Below are 21,713 nucleotides of genomic sequence, written 5' to 3' on the forward strand. Positions count from 1 at the left end.
GAGCCTTTTTGCCAAATTTCAAGTTTGTAGGTGTTATAATTTTGGAGATTTCGTGATGAGTGAGTAAACCTACCATCCCCCGTTTTAACCCCAAAAGGGAGTTGATTTCTAAAGATACATTATTTGGACAGCTCCTCATCATCTATAGAGCATACATTTTAAATTTCAAGTCGCTTACTTCAAAAACATAGGACTTTCATACAAACTTCCAAACCCCGTTTTATCCCCTCAGGGGTCGAGTTTCGTAAAATGAGTTCTTAGCAGATGTCTACGCCCTATAAGGAACCTATCTGCAAAATTTCAAGTTTATAGCTGTTATAGTTTCGGTGATTTCGTGATGAATAAGTCAACCTACCATCCCCCATTTTCAACCCAAAAGGGAGTTGATTTCTAAAGATACATTATTTGAACACATCCTCACCATCTATAGAGCATACAGTTTAAATTTCAAGTCTCTTACTTAAAAAACATAGGACTTTCATATAAACTCCCAAACCCCCATTTTATCCCTTTAGGGGTCGAGTTTCGTAAAATCAATTCATAGTGAATGTCTGAGCCCTATAAGGAACTTACTTACCAAATTTCAAGTTTTTAGCTGTTATAGTTTCGGAGATTTCGTGATGAGTGAGTCAACCTACCATACCCCGTTTCAACCCTAAAAGGGAGTTGATTTCTAAACATACATTATTTGAACACCTTGTCACTATCTATAGAGCATAAATTTTAAATTTCAGTTCTCTTACTTCAAAAACATAGGACTTTCATACAAACTTCTAACCCCCGTTTTACCCCCTTAGGGGTCGAATTTCGTAAAATCCGTTCTTAGCGGATGCCTACGTTGTATAAGAAGCCTATCTGCCAAATTTCAAGTTTGTAGGCGTTATAGTTTCGGAGATTTTGTGATGAGTGACCTTTCGCTTTTATATATATTATAGATGAATTAATTGAGATATTTGACCGACTACACTTTGCTATAAAATATACAAAACCGGGATATCTGGAGCGAACTTTGGGGGGTCTATGTCCAGCAGTGGACTGCAATAGGCTGAACTGACTGACTGACTGACACGTTGCTAATCTAACCTAAACCTAATTAGTTGGTTCTTTTACTCCTTAGCAAACTTTCTATATGACCCCATAAATGCCCTTCAAATGCAGCTCTACAGGTTTTTCAAGCTTCTACCGAAATGTGTTGTATATTTAGGCTCTTTATCGCTTCATTTACTTCATAGAAGTTGGATGAATTGTTTTTATGTATTTTCTGCTTGTTTCGTCCAACTTATTCGCATTTAATAACAAAAAAAAAAAAACGGGCTTGTCTGGATAGTAAATACTTTTCCTTTTTGTCACACGGATACCTCAATACCATTCCATATACCTATGCATATTTTATGAACATTGAACTACGTATTTTATACATAATAAGAAGCGTAAAGTATCTACCTACTAGATATTTTAAAACTACTTAATACTATAGTTCAAATAAAAGAAAATATCTAGAAATAGTGATAGTGAAAGTAGTTGATGGACAGAAATTCGATTAAATTCACAAAGATTATGTAGAACACGATCTTAAGGTGTAAAAGAAATCGTGTAACCTAAGCATGACGCGATAACGCAGTTTATATTTTTTAACTAATATAACTAGTATAGACAGAATAGCCGATCACTAAAACACAACAAAAAAAAACCTGCTAAATATATTATTGAAAGCAATAGTATGAATTCAAAGGCCTATTTAAGATTTATATGACACACTTCGTTTACTGACTCTACAGTCAACTCCGAGATTGTGAACTGCGCGCTCGTACTTTCACCTAAGAACGGCAGTAAGCGTTCTGTTCACGTACATATAAAAAAAAAGTTGAGTTAACATGGAAAATAACAATTATCCATTGAAAATTCGGGATGTGGAACCAGAACTGGCTGAAATGCTTATGAAATATTTTACTGGTAAATATTTATTTATCTTATTTACCTATACATGACATATTAATGATATTTGAAGACAATGGTCACTTACTTTAATATTTATTGTCTGTATATATTAGATTTAGTGATATATGCAAACATTATATAAAACCTTAACATTTAATTAATCCCCAGTATGCACTGACATAATTTGTAGTTCCATAACCGCAAAAACTGGAATTAATATAAACAATAATAAACAGTAGGTATTTATAAATTACAAAAAGAAAACAAGGAAATATATCGATAAATGAAGATTAAATTTCTTATTACATCCAAGATTTAAATGGACGTTGCTTGTTTACTTGTTGTTGATATAACGACTTCACATATACAACGAGCTTGCTTTGAATTAATCTTTTATTTAATGTAACACTTATCACTTACTTTTAAAATACATATACCTATACGTAATATTTACAGTGTTATTACAATATATATTACAGTACCTTGCAAGCACTTTTAAATTATTTATTTAATTAAAGGAATTAATCACAAAAAAAAGAACTTGTCAAGAAAGTATAGCTAAAGCAAATTAAATTTTTAATTTAAATAGTGAAAAATATCCTAAGGATAATTTAATAAATTACGTCACACAAATTTCGCGATTTTTGGTCCCCTTCCCCGTCCTTGTAACAGATGGATTTATGAGACACCCCTCTCCCCTCCATGGCCCTTTGCCTCCGATAGGTGTAAAAAGAAACGCTAGTGACTCTTCGTAGTACCAGAGAATCTTGGGCATCGTGACACCGTAGTGGTTGATTAGGATTAGTTTACTACTATTTCTTTTCTAATGCCATCCCAATAAGCTAGCTGTGTGGCTACGGCAGTGAAGAATATAGCCACCACCTTCTAATTCCGTGGGTGTCGTAAGAGGCGACTAAGCGATAACATAGTTCCACTACCACCTTGAAACTTATAAAGTCGACTGATGGTGGCATAACCATCCAACTGCTGACTTTAAAATACATAGGTCGAAGACAGGCAGCAGCATCTTCGGTACGACAAAACCAGCCCTACGGTGACCAACCCGCTTGCCCAACATGGTGACTATGGGCAACACACAAAGACTACACTGGGACTGCGATAGGCTGAAGCGATAATGATGACGATGATCCCAATAAAGGCGAACATAACAAAAAAAATCGTTGAAGTAATTTTCAAAATTTTGCGGCACAATTGCAAATAATTGTATATGTATTCATTTAAAATATAGATAAAGTAGATGGACATAATAATAATGATAAAGCGCATAGCTATTGTAACTGTAGTTCCTTTAAATCTGTACATCAACAAGTTCTATGTAAATATATTCGTATAATTAAGTAAGTTTTAGCCAGTACGTGTTATGAGTAAAGGTTTAGAAGAAGTATGGCTATACATATATTTTATAACGAAAATAGTCAGTATTTAATACACTTGATACTATGTAGTCTATCAGTAGAAACTTCCAATATAAGAATTAAATTATAAGAAAAAATTTCGTACCTATATAGCTAAAAGGATGTAAGGAAGTAGGTACACGCCCATTATCTAGTATCTACGAAGCAGAAATTGCGTTAAGGTTGTCAGAAGCAAAAGTCAGCGACAGAAAAAATGGCAAATAAATTATTTGCAAGATTTTGTACGGAGTGGTTTTCATTTTACATACTCTGCTTCGGATATAATAAAGCGTGCTGTTAAATTAAGTATTGCCTGCCAAGCACTACCCACTCGGTACGATATCCTTTGACATTTGCTATCGCACTCTGGCCTCAATTACGCCATGGTATAAACAATAGTACTGTGACACTTGACCGCGGGTCGATGTATTTTATAGCAAGCCCTACGTCTGATTGTCTATAGTTCCTTGCTGTATCGCGGAAACAGAATTGTGACCCTTCTTACTACGGTATCGCGATAATAACCTACTAAACTCGTTCAAAGATTCCAGAGGTATGCCGAGGACTAGAAATACGGTTTTCCTGAATGTGTTACAGATTTGTTTTTGTTTCAATGATTTATATTTAAGTTTAAATCTTATTATTGTAATTTTATTGGTCAAAAAATAGTGGGCTTAGGCCCTTAGAAATTAACATTGGAGTACATGCTAAAATAGTTAAGTTACAAGGTCGTTACGAATAACATTTTTGTTACTGCAGATATAATCACCTCAGCCTATTACAGTCTACTGCCGGACATAGGCCTCCACAAGTTCACACCAAAAATGGCGCGAACTCATGTGTGTTGCCAATAGTAACCACGCTGGGCAGGCGGGTTGGTGACCGCAGGGCTGGCTTTGTCGCACCGAAGACGCTGCTGCCTGTCTTCGGCCTTTGTATTTCAAAGCCAGCAGTCGGATGGTTATCCCGCCATCGGTCGGCTTTATAAGTTCCATGGTGGTAGTGGAACTATGTCATCACTTAGTCGCCTCTTACGACACCCACAGGAAGAGAGGGGGTGGCCATGTTCTTTAATGCCGTAGCCACGCAGATATAATGAGCAACTAAATGAACAAGCTGTACAAATTATTTTTTACAACTATTCGTCGTTGCCATCTCTTTCATTAAACATATAATGCCTCTATATTGAACTAAAAACCAAAATACTAAATTTTAACTAATAAACCAAAGATGTTGAAATGTAGACGTGACAATTTTAAAACATCTTCAGAATTGTTATTCTGTAACAATAATGAATGGCATCAGTCTGCACCTTGATGAACTAAAAAAAAGACGTAGTTGGCCTTTCATAACCTTTTCCAAAAAATCGTGCTTAATTTGCAGAATAAAAGTATCAAGTATCAGCTCATACTATAAACTCAAATTGTTGACATTTTCTTTTAAATTCATTCAGTACCTTTGGCATGATTCGGAGACAAAAACAAGCAAGTAGAAAAAACATAGGAAAAAAAGTGCGTGCGTACAAAGTACACATGTCAGAAGTGAAACTTCTTTAGCAAACGAATTTTTAAGTCTCGTTTATATTTATACAAATCTAAAGCTTTAGATTTCCGTTTCAGCGCCATCGACAAAAACGTTACCGTTTCATTTAAAAGTAGCCGTTTCATCCGTAAAAATTTTACCCTCGCGCGCCTAAGAAGTTTCACTTCAAAAACACATATTGACTTCAGTATCGACTATAGTAGATCTTTCCAAAAATAAAACAAAAATACTGTGGAGTTAAGCAGCAAATAATAATATCTAACAATGAATTGTATTCATTAAATTTATTAACATCATTACTTACTTACATTCATTCACTTACAAGTCGTAATGAACGAAGAAAGGTTTTAAGCGAATGAAGAAATTTCTTTTTAATTTTCATTGCAAGTATTGTACCTAGGTAAATTTTAATGCACGTATTGGAAATGCTATAAACTGATTTGTTATGAAATTTTCGTAAACTAATCACAACATGTGGTATGTATTAATTTTACAAAAGTAATAATTTGTTTGTTGTTGGTTCACCTGGTACCTATATGTTTATTGCTTTTAGGCGTTTTCTGGTTTTACTAACATAAATTTTCAGAAGTATTAGTAAAATTTAAAATTATGTTGATGTTTTCTTACAATAAAGATAAATATCATTATACATATATGTATGTATGTGCATAAGAATGAGTGGTAAATAGTAACACGAGAGTCGATTAAATCATCACACGTGTTAGGTACTAAAGAACAACTTCGTTTTCAAGGCAGACAGCACATTATTATGTAAGTAGATTTATAGTAAGCTACCAAAGGGCTACGTTTACTCAACCTTAGTGCGAAAACCGTCTTCTAACAGCTATACAGATTTTCTTTTAAAACTAAAACTACATATTAACGATGCAACGGGCAGGCAAAATGTTAAGAATATTTTACATGAATGTTTCTGAAAACGAGGCCTGTGTTACAGAAAATTTCCCAGACAGATTTCAGAAAAACAATCAATCTAAATTCTTCCACTACAACCACGTTTAATACATCTACTTCCATAAATTTAAATTATTTCCTTAAACTATTTCTATCAGAAATTTATTGTTTCAAAAAAACCTTGAAATTTGCACGTTCGATTCGTGATTACATTTAAGTTAAATGATTTTTGTTTAACCTTAATAAAAATAATGAAAATGAATTCGATTTGAAATATTAACTGTATAACATTGTAGTCATAATTACTTAATCAATAACACTCCAATAAACAACCTTCTATTTCTAAATAATGTATAACATTTATAAATAATATAGTACTAATAAACATACCTAACTAGTTACATAGTGTTCTAATTGTTTATTACGAGTATGTTAATATTGATAAGAATATAAGCTGTGATAGTTTGACTATTTTATTACATATTATGCGGAACGTTAGCAATCTGCTTTGTTAGTATACGATGTAAAGCAATTTAAAATCGTTAAAAAACACAAAAAATATATGGTATTTTGAAAAGATTTTTTTTTTATCTTATAACATACACAGACGGTCGTCTGTTCCTATGGTAAGCAACTTAATGCTTGTGTTACAGGTAACAGCCGACTGTTATAACTATATATTTTTTTATAAATATATATTGAAATAATACACATATAAATATATAAATACAAATATTACACCCAGACTCAGGCGGGAATCGAACCCGCAACCCGCGGCACAGAGAGAAGGGCAACTACAAACTGCGCCAACGGGCTAGTCGAGAGAGAGTGGTAATTATTTAAGAAAACAAAGACCTGTAACAAGATCCTGTGTCGGAGTGCCGGTAACGCACACAATACACAACAACCAAACCATCTGTCCGGCTTAAACAAATGTTTGCCACCAGCACATTCGATCCCTCGACCGTGAACGCAACAGCCAGTGCTGAGGCCTTTACGCAAACACATCGTCAAACGTATAGCTGTTAAGTGTGTCTCAATTTTAAGGTTAAACTGGTATACCTATGTGTATTGGTTTTATACTTTTTCTGGTAATACTTATGTAAATTTTGTGTCTGTGGGTGTGCCAAGTGTGTCTCAATTTTAATGCATGTAAAAATATTTCATTATTTTTAAGGTGAACACACTGGCTTCGTGCAAGTCGGACCAAAAGGCTACTTTCTACCTCACAGGTTCAAATATGAAGCCTTTAAAATATACACAATGGAAGTCCGTCCAACAGACGTTTTTGTGGTCAGTTACCCACGATCAGGCAAGTACATTAAAATTTAAAATAAAACTGTTTATATTTTTATTTTTAAAGTCACGAAACTTTACTTCATTTCAAAAATCGAAATATAAACAACTTTTTTTTGCCTTAATTACGACTTTTACCACAATTCATGTTTAATAACAAAAATTTCATACCCACAGAAAGGTGTTGAAGATAATTAAACAAAAACAATCTAAAAATGTGCTGTGTGGCTACGGCACTAAGAATTTAGCCACCCCCTCTCTTCCCGTGGGTGTCGTAAGAGGCGACTAAGGGATAAAACAATTCCACTACCACCTTGGAACTTAAGAAGCCGACCGATGGCGGGATAACCATCCAACTGCTGGCTTTGAAATACACAGGCCAAAGACGGGCAGCAGCGTCTTCGGTGCGACAAAGCCAGTACTGCGGTCACCAACCCGCCTGCCCAGCGTGGTGACTATGGGCAAAACACATGAGTTCACGTTATTTTTGGCGTAAACTTGTGGAGGCCTATGTCCAGCAGTGGACTGTATAGGCTGTAATGATAATGATGAATCTAAAAATTAACCAATGTTGTTAAGTAGATTTGTGAACTTTCGAAATTGCCTATTTTTAACCAACTTCAAAAAAGGAGGAGGTTACTCAATTCGACCGTATATATATATATTTAATCTATGTTCGGGAATAACTTTGTTGTTTATAAACCAATTTTGATAATTCTTTTTTTGTTGGAAAGAAGATATCTCCAGTGTGGTACTGTGATAAGGAAACCAGAATCTGATGAAGGGATACCAGAGAAAGTGGGTGTACCGATTTTAATGATTTTTAATTTAATCTAAAGTCGATGTTTATCAAGTGATCACATTTAAATTTCATCGAGATCTGATTACAACTTTTGGAGTAATCTTTGATAATGCGTATTTACTTGACTATTTTTTTCATCTACCTACGTTATATTACTTGTCGATATAATTGAAGTCGGTTTTTTTTTTTCGTTTACCTGCAAACACAATTATACTATCAAGAATCGAACCCGCAAACTGTTGGTGTTTTAGGCGACAACTCGCACCACTACAGCAGGGGGGTATCGTTTGTTGTGTTATTACTACAACCCCTTTAAAGTTAAAGTAATAGTGTTATAATGATGTCTTAATAATTTTCAATTGCGGACTAATTAAATTAAAGTAGTGTCAGCCAGTTATGTACCTACTTACACATACCTCCTATAGCTATAAAATGTTTCTTGTACCTATGTTTATTGTGATGAAATCTTTGATAATCCAGACACTATGAATTCTTATGAAATAAATTAATGAAATTCCCGAAATAATACATATTACGAATAATTTATAGCGTAAATAATTTGTTTTTAAGGACGTAATTTAATCAAATAATTCATATTGTTTCATAATAATTCATAATAGGAACAACATGGACTCAGGAACTGGTCTGGATGGTGGCGAATGATTTGGATTATGAAACAGCAAATAAAATACCACTGACTGAAAGATATCCATTTCTAGAGTAAGTAAATACGAATATATTTCAATGTTTTTTTTTCATTATTATTATTATAAGAAACATTCCAAATACTTTATTAAATTGTCAATCAATACCAAGTTCCAATACTAGAAATGCCGTCTTACAGCAGAGCCATAAGGACCGGACTTCATGCGTAGCATGATTCATTTAAACATTCACATATTCTTAAACCATCGGCATGATAAAAGCATTAATAGATTAGACTATTAATATTTATAATGAAAGTATTACTTCAAATTTGTAGGTACTTTCTCGGGGTACAAAATTAGGAACATTAATTATCAATTGAAAAATTTGCAGATTCTCAGTGTATGTTCATCCGGTGATGAAAAAACGATTTCAAGAAGAAAACAGTGACTGCGAACGTAAATTAAAACTTCTAGAGTACGTGACCCAATCAGGCGTCGACCAGCTAGAAGATATGCCATCGCCGCGTTTCGTCAAAACGCATTTACCTCTTTCCCTTTTACCGTCGACGTTACTTGATAGTGCTAAAGTGATTTACGTTGCCCGAGATCCGCGAGATGTCGCCGTCTCTTTTTTCCATCTCAATAAGTCAATGAGGACGCAAGGTTACATCGGTGATTTCAAAACTTACTGGCAATTCTTCATAAAGGACTTACGTGAGTTAAAATATTCTTGAATGACTTATAAATTACATAATTATATAAATGTTAACTAAATGAAACTGTTTTTAGATCACTGGACTCCATATTTCGAGCACATTAAGGAAGCCTGGGAACAAAGACGCAATCCTAATTTGTTGTTTTTATTTTATGAAGAACTATCAAAGGTATGGTTAAGAAAATATTTGACTTTATAAAAAAATTGAACAGCCTAGCTTGTTATTTACTTGTAACGAAAAAAGGCTAAAATCTAAATGAGTTGATAAACTAATATTATTGATAATTAGTCTCTCCACTTTTAATCTTGTTTAATACTAATACCGATTTTGTTTCCGAAATGTAAGTTGCGAACTATGAACAAAGTTTATGTGTTATTTATAACAGAAATATTCGATGAAATATTGTTTTTCAGGATCTGCGCGCGGCTGTAGAACGAGTCAGCAAATTTTTCGGCAAAAAATTTACAGAAAAACAAATTGCAGACCTTTGTGAACATCTTAGTATTGAAAACTTTAAAGTCAACAAATCCGTTAATTATGATGTGATGCGTGAACTCGGTATTCTCAAGGCTGGCGCTGCAACTTTTATTAGAAAGGGTGAGGGTATTAGGCATGTCGATCTAAAATCGATTAATCGAAGAGTCGATTCCGCAGACCAAATAAATCGATTTTTAATTGATATGTTGTAATATCTACGATTTTATTTTTGTGTTACACATTAGGAATTCTAAACAGTTTTGAATATCATATCAAAAATTGACCGCTCCAGCGGGGTTCGAACCCGCGTCTCCGACTGACCGTGTCGGCGCTCTAGCCAATTAAGCTATGGAACGATCTATCCGCTAGATCGAAATTTTTGATATGATGATTTTTATATATTCGGTTTAAGCGAACCGTGGTGCCGTCTATAGTGAGCTCTTTACAGAGACCCGTAACTATTCAAAGTTTCATATTACAATGAAAATCTTTGACAGGAGACGCCACCGTGCCATTTTGTAATATCTACGATTTTTGTGTTACTCACATATTACGAATTCTAAACATTTTTGAATATCATATCAAAAATTGACCGCTCCAGCGGGGTTCGAACCCGCGTCTTCGACTGACCGTGTCAGTCGGTGAATACATTATGTGTGATAGAAAAACAAACAAAATGCCATTCACAACACACCCAGCGATCGTCATGCCTCTGACGGCTGTAAATCATTAAGCTGACGTATCCCCACCACTGTAGCTGCCCGCCTGTGTATAAGACCCTGATGAGTGTGGAGGGATCATTTGTTCCTCGTGAGCGCCTTTTTTCAATTGCCGGCAACATCGCAAGTGATGAGCGGAATCGCTTGTATCCCTTGTCAGTTGTCAGACTTGACAGACTGTTGTTTGTCAAAAACTTAGACATTAAGCATTGGGAACTATAAGCTATATTATCTATTTTCTTAACTTTTTAATGTAACAAAGAACATTAAGAAAATTAATTTCTTCTTTTATACCTGATCTGACACGTTGATATGGTTATATCGAATACTCTGAACTAAAAATCTGAAATCTGAAATCTTCTCTGAACTAAAAATTTTACTTATATGAGAGCCCTGAAATTGTTTATTATAGTATCTTTCTATTTTTTAACCAACTTCGAAAAAAGGAGGAGGTTACTCAATTTAACCATATATATAATATATTGTTACGTGTTAGGGTTCGAAGGATTTGGAGAGAAAGACCTGCTGACTCTTTAGGAGACTTTATTCACTAGCACTAGGTCCAACACAAAGCACTAGGTTCAAACACTAAGCACTAACGATGTCCTCAGTCGTAGCCAATGTCGTAGGTTTCGCTGGTACCACTCTTGATCACTAGTTTTCACTTTTGAAGTCGCCTCGAAGTACGCTCAAAATGAACTGCACTCGCTCGCCTACCTGCGGCTATTTATATCGGCCGACACGAGGCCCAGACCATTCTGGAAAGTTCGCGCATGTACCCGGTTTTCGAGACTATACTTTTATATAGTTCCACAATAGTTCCTCTAACGCCATCTAGTATTGAGTAGAGAGTTTCATGCTATCGCTGTCTTTGTGTGGTTTCAATGGTTGCCGCTAGATGGCGCTAGTTTCTTTGTGTGATCGTAACACTACTCTCCTCTTAGAGATGCTCGTCCCGAGCATCGTTGTTACTGCCATGGTAACGCGCCAGACGGTCTATGTGTACCACTTTGAATGTCCCTCTTGGTTGCTTTGAATCCTGTAAGTCACATCATTCAGTCGGGTAACCACTTTGTATGGACCGTCCCACTTGGTCTGCAACTTTGGAGATTTCCCTTTCCGGTGGGTTGGGTTATGCAGCCACACCAGTGACCCTTCTTTGAAGCCGTTCGTGTTCGATTTCCGGTCGTATCTGGTTTTCATGTTCTCACTTGACTGTAACCCATTTTCCCGAATCAAGGCGTGTATATAGCGCTTTTTTCCCTTAAATCGCTAACATAGTCTTGTACGGTATTTGGTCCCTCCGGTGACCCTCCAGTCAATAGGTCTACTGATATTCGTAATTCTCTACCGTAACTGACATACGCCGGGGTAGCTTTTATGCTCTCATGCTCGACGGTTCGGTACGACAGAAGGAAGAGTGGTATATACTTGTCCCAATCCTTTTGTTTCATCATTACAGCCTATACAGTCCACTGCTGGACATAGGCCTCCACAAGTTTACGCCAAAAATAACGTGAACTTATGTGTTTTGCCCATAGTCACCACGCTGGGCAGGCGGGTTGGTGACCGCAGGGCTGGCTTTGTCGCACCGAAGACGCTGCTGCCCATCTTCGGCCTGTGTATTTCAAAGCCAGCAGTTGGATGGCTATCCCGCCACCGGTCGGCTTTTTAAGTTTCAAGGTGGTAGCGGAACTGTGTTATCCCTTAGTCGCCTCTTACGACATCCTTTTGTTTGTCGTCTACCAATTTCGCCAAATGCCTCTCAAGGGTCTGATTAAATCTCTCAACCATTCCATCAGACTGTGGATGGTACGCGGTGGTCCTCGTCTTATGCATGCCCAAAATTCTGCACACTTCCTGGAATACTTGCGATTCGAAGTTCCTGCCCTGATCAGAATGGATTTCTAGAGGCACACCAAAGCGACATATCACTTCTTCGACTAACTTAGAAGCGATTGTTGTAGCTTCTTGGTTTGGTATGGCGAACACTTCGAGCCAGGAAATGGCCCCACTACGTCAACTGCAATTCGTTCCCACGGTGCACCGACGTTATACAACCGCAGGTTCCCACGGCTCCTGGTCTGTGGTCCTTTTACAGCAGCGCAAGTAGTACATTTGCGGCACCAATCCTTTACATCATCTCGACAATGCAACCAGTAGAATCGTTCTCGCACTTTTGTTAACGTCCTCTTGACACCTAGATGACCTCCTGATACGCCATCATGTATTTCACGTAAAACATCTGGTACTCTCGTTCTTGGCACAATTATCTGAAGGTGGAACTCTCTGCCGCTAGTCTTCTCCCATTTCCGGTAGAGTATTCCGTTTTGAAGTATCAGACTGTCCCATTGAGCCCAGTACGCCTTAGAGACAACGCCAGTGGGTGCAACCTCACTCCAGATTGGTTTTACGTCACCCCGTTTCTTCCATGTGATGATGTGCCGAAGGTCGTCATCTCTTTCTTGAGCTTCCCTCATAGCATCATTCTCCCAGAGACCCAAAGGACTTGTTCTTGTTAGCTTGTTACTTCATTAGATTCTTGCTTAACACAATGTTTGCAGTCTTCCGAACACGGCCTTCGTGAGAGTGCGTCGGCATTCCCATGCATCTTTCCGCTGCGGTGTTTCGTCTTGAAGTCATACTCCTGATCCCGGGCAGGGGGCGAAGCCCCTTGCTTCTTCAGCTCTTCTATTTGTTCCTCTATTGTTTTCATCCTTGCTATCTGGGTGTTCTTCTGCGGACAGTTGAGCTGAAGATGGCCCCTCTCGCCGCACTTGTAGCACATGACTCCAGAACTTTTCTTCGTAGGAGCCTTAACTACCTTGACTTCCTCAGAAACCTCGCGGATCTTATGCCGTATTTATATCGGCCGACACGAGGCCCAGGCCGTTAGTATATATATATATATATTTGTGTGTATGTTCGGGGATAACTCCGTCGCGTATGAACCGATTTTGATAATTCTTTTTTTGTTGGAAAGGAGATATCCCTAGTTTGGTACCATGATAAGGAAACCAGGATCTGATGATGGGATCCCAGAGGAATCGAGGAAAACTCTCGAAAATCCGCATAACGTTTTACTGGGTGTACCGATTTTAATGATTTTTAATTTTAATCGAAAGCCGATGTTTATCACGTGGTCACATTTAAATTTCATCGAGATCTGATTACAACTTTTGGAGTAATCTTTGATAAGGCGTATTTACTTGACAATTTTTTCGTTTACCTACGTTGTATTACTTGTCGATATAATTGAAGTCGGTTTTTCTTCGTTTGCCTGCAAACACAATTATTCGGTAAAATAGATTTATATTTACATTGTAAATAAAAATTTGACAAAAAGTCGATTTTTTAGAAATCGATCTTCTTTGGAAAGAATCGAAATGCCTAAAGGGTCTCTAAACATTTTTTTCAAATTGGGTACTCTGACCACGGTCTTATTAAAGTTAGAAATTACGTTGGCTAATTGGTTAAAAGCCGCTAGATGCATGAGTGACATGACGATCGCTTAGCCTTTCCGAAGGTGGGCACTGCAGGCATAAAGGGGCCGGTAAGAGACCCAGAAAAAAATGGTGGCGTTATGTAGAGGCTTGGGAGGCGATTTACATCATCCTTCACATTAGTTTTTATATTAGAATCGATGTTTGTTTTATTTTGATTAAAATATACTCTGTCTCCGTAGCGTGCATTCCATATAGGCAGAAAAGCACTGCCTACCTTGGCATGTTACTAAAAATGATATATAAAACATGAACATTACATATTTTTGAAAAAGATATAAACGATAATTCAATTTAAATCCGCTTCAATTAAAAACCCGCCGTTATATACCTATGCGATATCAACGCTTCGCGCGAATCGACGACGGGCCTTTTATGAAACTTATGTGTGGCTACGGTAGTAAAGAATATAGCCACCCCTTCCCTTACAAAGCCGACCGATGGCGGGATAACCATCCAACTGCTGGCTTTGAAATACACAGCCCGAAGAAGGGCAGCAGCGTTTTCGCTGCGACAAAGCCAACCCTGCGGTCACCAACCCGCCTGCCCAGCGCGGTGACTATGGGCAAAACACGCGAGTTCACGCCATTTTTGGCGTGAACTTATGGAGGCCTATGTCCAGTGACTGTGATGATCGGCTGAAATGATGATGATGATGATCGCAATACAATCTCGAAAACAGTTTTGAACATCATATCAAAAATTGACCGTTCCAGCGGGGATCGAACCTGCGTCTCCGACTGACCGTGTCGGCGCTCTAGCCAATTAAACGAATACCCGCTAGATCGAAATTTCCGATATGATAATTTTATTTTCGTTTCGTGAACTGTCATAATACTCATAATATTACTCTGTGGAATAATTCGGATGGTGAATACGATTATGCGACCGTGTCAAAAATCATAATTATTGGTAAAAACGGTATCGAGTTCAAGACAATTTGATTTGACAGGTTATTCTTAGGCAGTGCCTTCTGTCATTGTTAAACCGACTAATGGTAAAAACACAATACTTTATTTGTATTCCATATGACGCGCAACATTATAAAATTATAGGATTATATAATGTCCTACTGTCATTGCTAACATTTTGTTAGCGATTGTATTGCGATCATCATCATCATCATTATAGTACTAGATCGTAGTTCGAAAACCACACGGGTGGCACGCGTCGTGATGATTTTTGATCCCGAATCTTGCGAGCCGACCCGCGAGTAATATCCTACCGACTGCGCCAGTTACGATTGTTGCAGCCGCAGATGCCAAAAAAAAAGTAATTTACTTATGATACTTTATTAATTTAAATTACAATTAAACTTCTAAAGAGAGGTGATTTCCTACTGATGTTAAGTAAAAGAATGATTAAATAAAACGAAGTTGAAGAAAGGTTTCCACGGTGGGGCCGTCGCTGCGGTGGTCGCCGTCCGTTGCTTGCCATCTTCGTCCGAAATGATGTTGAAATCTTGCACGTGTGCCGTACAGTGAAATTAGGCTGTGGGCACACCTGCGTTTCTTATATTGTAATATATTGTTTTAATTATCTTCGTATGAAGTTAAGTCGGAGGCACACTGATACCGTGGGGTTAGGCTAGTGTAACAGGGTCGACTTTTTTTTTCTAGACACAGTATTGTGTTGTAAATTTTATTTGTAACGTCTTTTTTACCGATCATTTTACATAAACGAAATATAAATTTGTTGTCTTTTATAAAGATACTCGATTTATATTTTTTTTTTTTTTTTTTTCTCGTAATTCTGTACCTCTACTAATTCTTAGCGAAAATATTCAATATATTATTAGGTTTTGCAATAATTTTAGCCATATCGTATCGTTAAATATTTGAACATAAAATGAATTTTACTTTCGTCTATGGCTTATTAATATTGTTCATTCATTTGATCTTTGTGTCACTTTCACTTACTCTATAGTATGTGGTCGGAAGTACGCCATATTTGTTTTTTTATTGTAAGATTCTAAAAAAATAGACTTTACAAAGGGGCAAGGCGGGTCAGTGCCCCGGGGCCCCCAAGCTCAGGGGGCCCCTCGGACTCTGACTTACAAACTATTAATTGAACTAATGGAAATTTCTCCTACATTCGGAATATAAATAAACTAGATTCCATGAACGCGAATTTAATAATGGTAACTTATTTGAAAAAATTACAGAGGAATTCCCAAGTTTTGAACATCTTTGTTTGAAACTTGGAGTTAACTTAACCGACTTCCAAAAAGGAGAAGGTTCTCAATTCGATTTCGATGATTTTTGTTCTAATCGAAAGGTGGTGCGTGTCATGTAGGCCTTTTTTTACTACATGACATTAAAATTAATTACAATCTAACGGGCATTTTTCGGCTTATATGTAACATTACTATAAGCATATTTACTCGACTATTTTTTCGACCTAGGTTATAACTTTTCACTGAGTATACCGATTTTTGATGATTTTTGTTTTATTCGAAAACTGATACTTGTCTTGTATTCCAATTTAAATTTTATTGAAATCATTACTTTTTGAGTAATCTTTGATAACGCGCATTTACTCGACTATTTTTTCGTCTACTTAAGTTGTTTTACTTGTCGATGTAATTGAAGGGGTTTTGCTGTGTGGCTCCGGCAGTCTAGAATTTAGCCAGCTCTCTTACCGTGGGTGTCGTAAGAGGCAACTAAGAGATAACAAAGCTCCACTACCACCTTGGAACTCAATAGTTCCGAATAGCCGACCGATGTCGGATAGCTAAGCTACAGCTGGCTTTTTAAACACAGAGACGAGCAGCAGTGCATTCGGTGCGACAAAGCCAGCCCTGCGGGCACCAACTCACCTGCTCATTGTGGTGACTATGGGCAAAACCCCCATGAGTTCGCGGCAGAAGTTTCGGCCCCGGCAGCCCCACTATTCCCGGCTACGGCAGCGGTCGCGGTAACGGTGGGCTGAAGGATGCTAAGAATCACCCTACATTATACCTGACAACGTTTAATGGGCGCACCCTATGTCTGGACCATCAGCTCACCGAACTTGAAGTAGAACGGAGTCACATTAAGTGGAGCATACTGGTGTGGGTTGTCTGAAGTCCGAAGAGGGGGCGAGGACACGATGATCCTGGACTCTTGTTCTCCTCCCGGGGTTTTGGAGCTTTTGCGGTTTTAACAACGGCAGTGTCCACCGACTATTGAGAGGCACTCTGAATATATGCCTCCGGAAACGCTACGCAGCCCCAAATACTATGTGACTCCGAGTAGTTCCAACTGGGACTCCAAAACAGATTTAATTCGCTGGAAACTACTAGCGACGTGGCCGAGATGACCAGCAACGTGGTGAAGACGACGTGTACACTGGATCGTAGACATTTTCCACTGACGAAGTCAACGAAGCAGTCCAAACTTTTCCCGAAGCCTTGCATCTGATGCGGTAGAGGCGCAATTTGCCTGCTGCTCTCGCAGCTTTGCCAAAACAGAAGGCTCTCTCCAAGAGGATATGGAAACTTGTATGCCGAGACTTACGCTGCTCAAATACGAGAGAGATTATTACTCTTATTGAGCAGAATAGGGGGTCAAAAGTTTGCGAAGCTCAAAACAGCGGATAGCAAAACCGTTTGCTCTTGGAGATTCAAGAAGAGGTCGAGAAATTTTATGGACAGCTGTATTTTTATGTCGAGCGCACGTAAGCCTGAGACTTGGGACACTAAAGATCCACGTGCACTATTGTTGCGCCATTATTCTGAAGACATCCCGGACATTGAAGTAGATGAGATTAGTGCGGCGCTCGGGCAGCTTAAAAACGGGAGGGGCCCGGGGGATGACGGAGTTACGACTGAGCTACTTAAAGCCGCAGGGCGACCTGCCCTAAAACTCTAACGCCGTCATCCACCGAGGTACCACGCCAGTGTCATGGTCCAGCAGTGTGGTAATGCTGTTCTTTAAGAGAGGTGACAAGTCACTGTTAAAGAATTACTGACCGATCTCACTTCTGAGCCACATCTATAAGCTGTTTTCGAGGGTTGTTACAATCGTCACGCCAGAAGACTCGACGAATTCCAACCACCGGAGCAGGCTGAATTTTGAAATAGCTACAGCACCGTAGACTACATGCATACTATTCGGCAGATTATTAGACAAAAGAAAAGAATATAATCAGCCGCTGTGTATGGCATTTGCGGACTATGAGAAAGCCTTCGACTCTGTCGAGATCTGGGGTGTCCTGGACTCTCGGCAGAGATTTCATATCGACTGGCGATATATCCAATTACAGACCTTTAAAGGTCTGTAATTGGATATATCGCCATTAGCGACTATCATAGCTAAGGTTCTGGACAGTCTGCTTGATACACATTTAAAGAAAGCTACTGAAATTCATGATGCTCAATTCGGTTTTAAACCCGAATTGTCTACGGAGAGCGCGATTATGTGTCTCAAGCAGACTGTACGGTACTACACAGACCGGAAAACGCAGGTGTATGCGTGCTTCTTGGACCTGTCCAAAGCTTTTGACCTTGTCTCGTATAAAGTTCTGTGGCACTAACTTAGGACGGAAACGAGTCTAAGGCCGGAACTGTTATCGTTGTTGCAGTACTGGTACGGTAACCAGTCCAATGTAATTAAATGGGGAAACGCTATGAGTGACCCCTACAAGCTTAATTGTGGAGTGAGGCAGGGAGGTCTTACGTCACCAAGGCTGTTCAACCTTTTTATTAACCAGCTGATAGAGGGGCTTTGCAGAGCCGGTATCGGATGCTCGGTTGATGGTGTCTTTATAAACAACATCAGCTATGCGGATGACATGGTTCTGCTTAGTCCTTCGGTCAGTGGCCTCCGGAAGCTACTCAAAATCTGTGAGGAGTATACAGAGAAAAATGGACTCAAATACAACGCCAAAAAGAGCGAGTTCCTTGTGTTCAGGGGAAAAAACAAACCCACGAACTTTCAGCCCATTATAAGATTGTGTGGATCTCCCCTGAAACAGGTGGCTGAGTTCAAGTATCTCGGCCATATAGTTAACGAGCGCCTCGTGGACGACGGCGATTTAGAGAGGGAACGAAGGGCACTGTCGGTCCGGGGCAATATGTTGGCCCGCAGATTTGCTCGTTGTAACAAAGAGGTAAAATTAACGCTGTTTAGAGCATACTGCGAAACCTTTTACACGTGCAGTCTGTGGGCGGACTATACGCAGAGGGCATTCAGAGCTCTTCGCGTGCAGTACAACAATGTGCTGAGAGTGGTACTGGGGAAGCCACGTCACTGCAGTGCATCTGCCATGTTTGCGAAGGCTCGTGTGGACGATTTCTACGCGATCCTCCGGAAACGTGTATCGTCTATGATGAGCCGACTGGCGAATAGCACCAATACGCTTCTCAATGTTCTCAACACATTAGCGTACAAACTCGACAGCCAACTCTGGAGGAGCTGGAATGGTGCACACACATATGCAAACAAGCGTGTGTGTACTTAGCCTTTTTTTTTAAATTGCTGAAGTTAAGTTTCATATAGTATAAGTTTCATGTTATTTATTTTTTATTTTCTTAATTTTCTGTTTTTTTTTTTGTCTACTAACACCATTTTTAAATTTTTTAAATTTTAATTTTTTGAATTTTGAATTTTTGAATTTTTTATTTTACTTTTACTTTATTTAATTTTATTTTTACTAATTGATTTTTTAATTTAATTTTGTTTTGTTTTTTTTTTATTCTAAATGTTTGTTCAGTTTTTTTGTTGTACTAACCCAATATGGACTTAAAATCTAGTCTGAAATAAAGCATTATTATTATTATTATATCGAGGTACTGAGATGTATGTACGATGCGGCGACAATGACCGTTCATATATCCAAGACCAGAGAATAAGACGAATTTTCCTCCGGCGTGGGGTAAAATAGGGAGACGTAATATCACCGAAACTGTTTACCATTGCGCTTGAGGATGTCTTTAAGACCTTCGATTGAGAATGAGAGAAATGAGACTATCCGCGAGAGAATGAAATTAACCGACATAGCCCACGGAATTAGCAAGTTGAAGTGGCAGTGGGCTGGTTACCTGTGTCGTAGGACGATGGCCGTTGGAGCAGACGTATCCTGGAGTGGAGACCGCGTCTTGGTAAACGCAGCGTGAGACGTCCTCCGGCTCGTTGGACCGACGATTTACGTAATTTGTAATTACCGGTATAGGCTGGATGAGGGTTGCAGAAAATCGGGATGTCTGGCGTGAACTTGGAGAGGCCTATGTCCAGCAGTGGACTACAATAGGCTAAACTGACTGACTGACTGACTAAAAGGGTGCTCGACGGGATCATATTAACCACCTCCGCTGTCTGTGTGTCTATTATAGGAGTGTACTGTACTGTTTTGAACGATGACTGGTAGATATTTTCTTTTATTTTCATAAAATCGTTTTAATTTGTTCACTAAAATAAGTTACAATTTGTATTATAAATAGTTTAATTGGGGCCCTCGCTTGTATTATGCCCCAGGGCCTTTGGTTACCTAGTTACGCCACTGAGTGTAGGTATGGGTATTTATCTACGTACAGAACTTTTTAGCTAATCTATCATTGGCATGATGCAAGTCCTTTACCAGTGACATTTTTTGTGCACTTTTCGTTTTCTAGTATTGGTACGTATTAATGTTACGAGAAAGGTGTTAAAATACGAACACGCTATTTCAATAAGTATATTGGAACGAAGTTCCTTACGGGAGGCTTGACATTTGGCGGGGCGACCGAACTGAAAAAAATGTAATACTAAAACCGTAAGAAAAATATGTAACGGAAGTGACGTAATATCAGTCACACGAATGAATAATATAACGTTTGTAAAACTAAAATATTACTAGTAAACTTTTTTTAAATTATTTAGCTAATTTTATACTATCGACAAAAATAAATAAAGACATGTTTTTTATTTCACTTAATAGTTTGAATTATTATTTTTATTTTGTTTGATTTGTTTTATTTTACGGTATTTGTTATTTTCTAAAATACTAAATTTCCTAAATACTTTTATGTACTTAATTAATTAAAAACCAATCAACAAAATTAAAAAAAAAGTCAAGAACTAGAAAATATATATAAAATTCAACATTTTATTTTAAATTGTGTTGCTTCTATACTATCCGAAGGAACTTCGTTCCTACCTGGTGTCCCATGACACCACATAATTTTTTTGTAATATAATACATTTTATTTTTTGAACAAAATATTTTCAGGTAAAGCAGGCGGTTGGCGTGATTATTTTGATGAAGAAATGACAGCTGAAGCAGATAAATGGATTGCAAAAAATTTACGTGACACCGACTTCAGATTCCCTCATATGTCTCAATAGCTCATTGCTTTATATAATTCTATCTATTTATAAATTATTATTGGATTCTGGCTAAAACTTATTGTATAGGTAATAAAACAAAAAATATTACTAAAAAAGCTATTATTTTTTAAATCCTAATACAAATTCTCAATTTTGATTAATTTGAATGAACATGAATTGAAATATTAAAATATCTTGTTGTTAGCGAGTCTTAAACAATATAACATTTAATTACATTTATTATTACAATCGGGTAAGTTATCACGTTTTTTTAATATTGACCCATAATGACGCTATAAATTTGAAATTAACAGCGATGAATAAATAAAATTTCACCTTATAAGTAAAACGACTACAATATTTAAAAAAATGTTAAATTTAGCAATTACTATCACCTAAACTAAAATAAACAAACAGAAAGAAAACTGCTTCCTGTATTCGTGACTTTTTTTTTTTTTTT

At 37.6% G+C, this 21,713-nt stretch overlaps 1 protein-coding gene across 1 annotated transcript; it reads left to right on the forward strand.

Moving 5' to 3' along the window:
- Positions 1–1,780: 1,780 nt before the first annotated feature.
- LOC123653766 (sulfotransferase 1B1-like) lies at positions 1,781–21,369 on the forward strand. Its single transcript, XM_045589749.1, has 7 exons — positions 1,781–1,953; positions 6,985–7,119; positions 8,526–8,625; positions 8,935–9,266; positions 9,342–9,436; positions 9,682–9,865; positions 21,156–21,369. The coding sequence occupies exons 1-7, from the start codon at positions 1,875–1,877 to the stop codon at positions 21,269–21,271; spliced, it is 1,041 nt and encodes a 346-aa protein (XP_045445705.1). The 5' UTR covers positions 1,781–1,874; the 3' UTR covers positions 21,272–21,369.
- The last annotated feature ends 344 nt before the right edge of the window (positions 21,370–21,713 follow it).

This window comes from Melitaea cinxia, chromosome 5 (genome assembly GCF_905220565.1).
Source record: "Melitaea cinxia chromosome 5, ilMelCinx1.1, whole genome shotgun sequence".
NCBI lineage: Eukaryota > Metazoa > Arthropoda > Insecta > Lepidoptera > Nymphalidae > Melitaea > Melitaea cinxia.

Excerpts from the sequence above, each read along its gene's own strand:
- LOC123653766 (XM_045589749.1), top strand. The coding sequence starts at position 1,875 with ATGGAAAATAACAATTATCCATTGAAAATTCGGGATGTGGAACCAGAA. Across the intron at positions 7,120-8,525 it reads GGTCAGTTACCCACGATCAG|GAACAACATGGACTCAGGAA; the intron begins GCAAGTACATTA and ends AATTCATAATAG. Across the intron at positions 9,437-9,681 it reads TTTATGAAGAACTATCAAAG|GATCTGCGCGCGGCTGTAGA; the intron begins GTATGGTTAAGA and ends ATTGTTTTTCAG.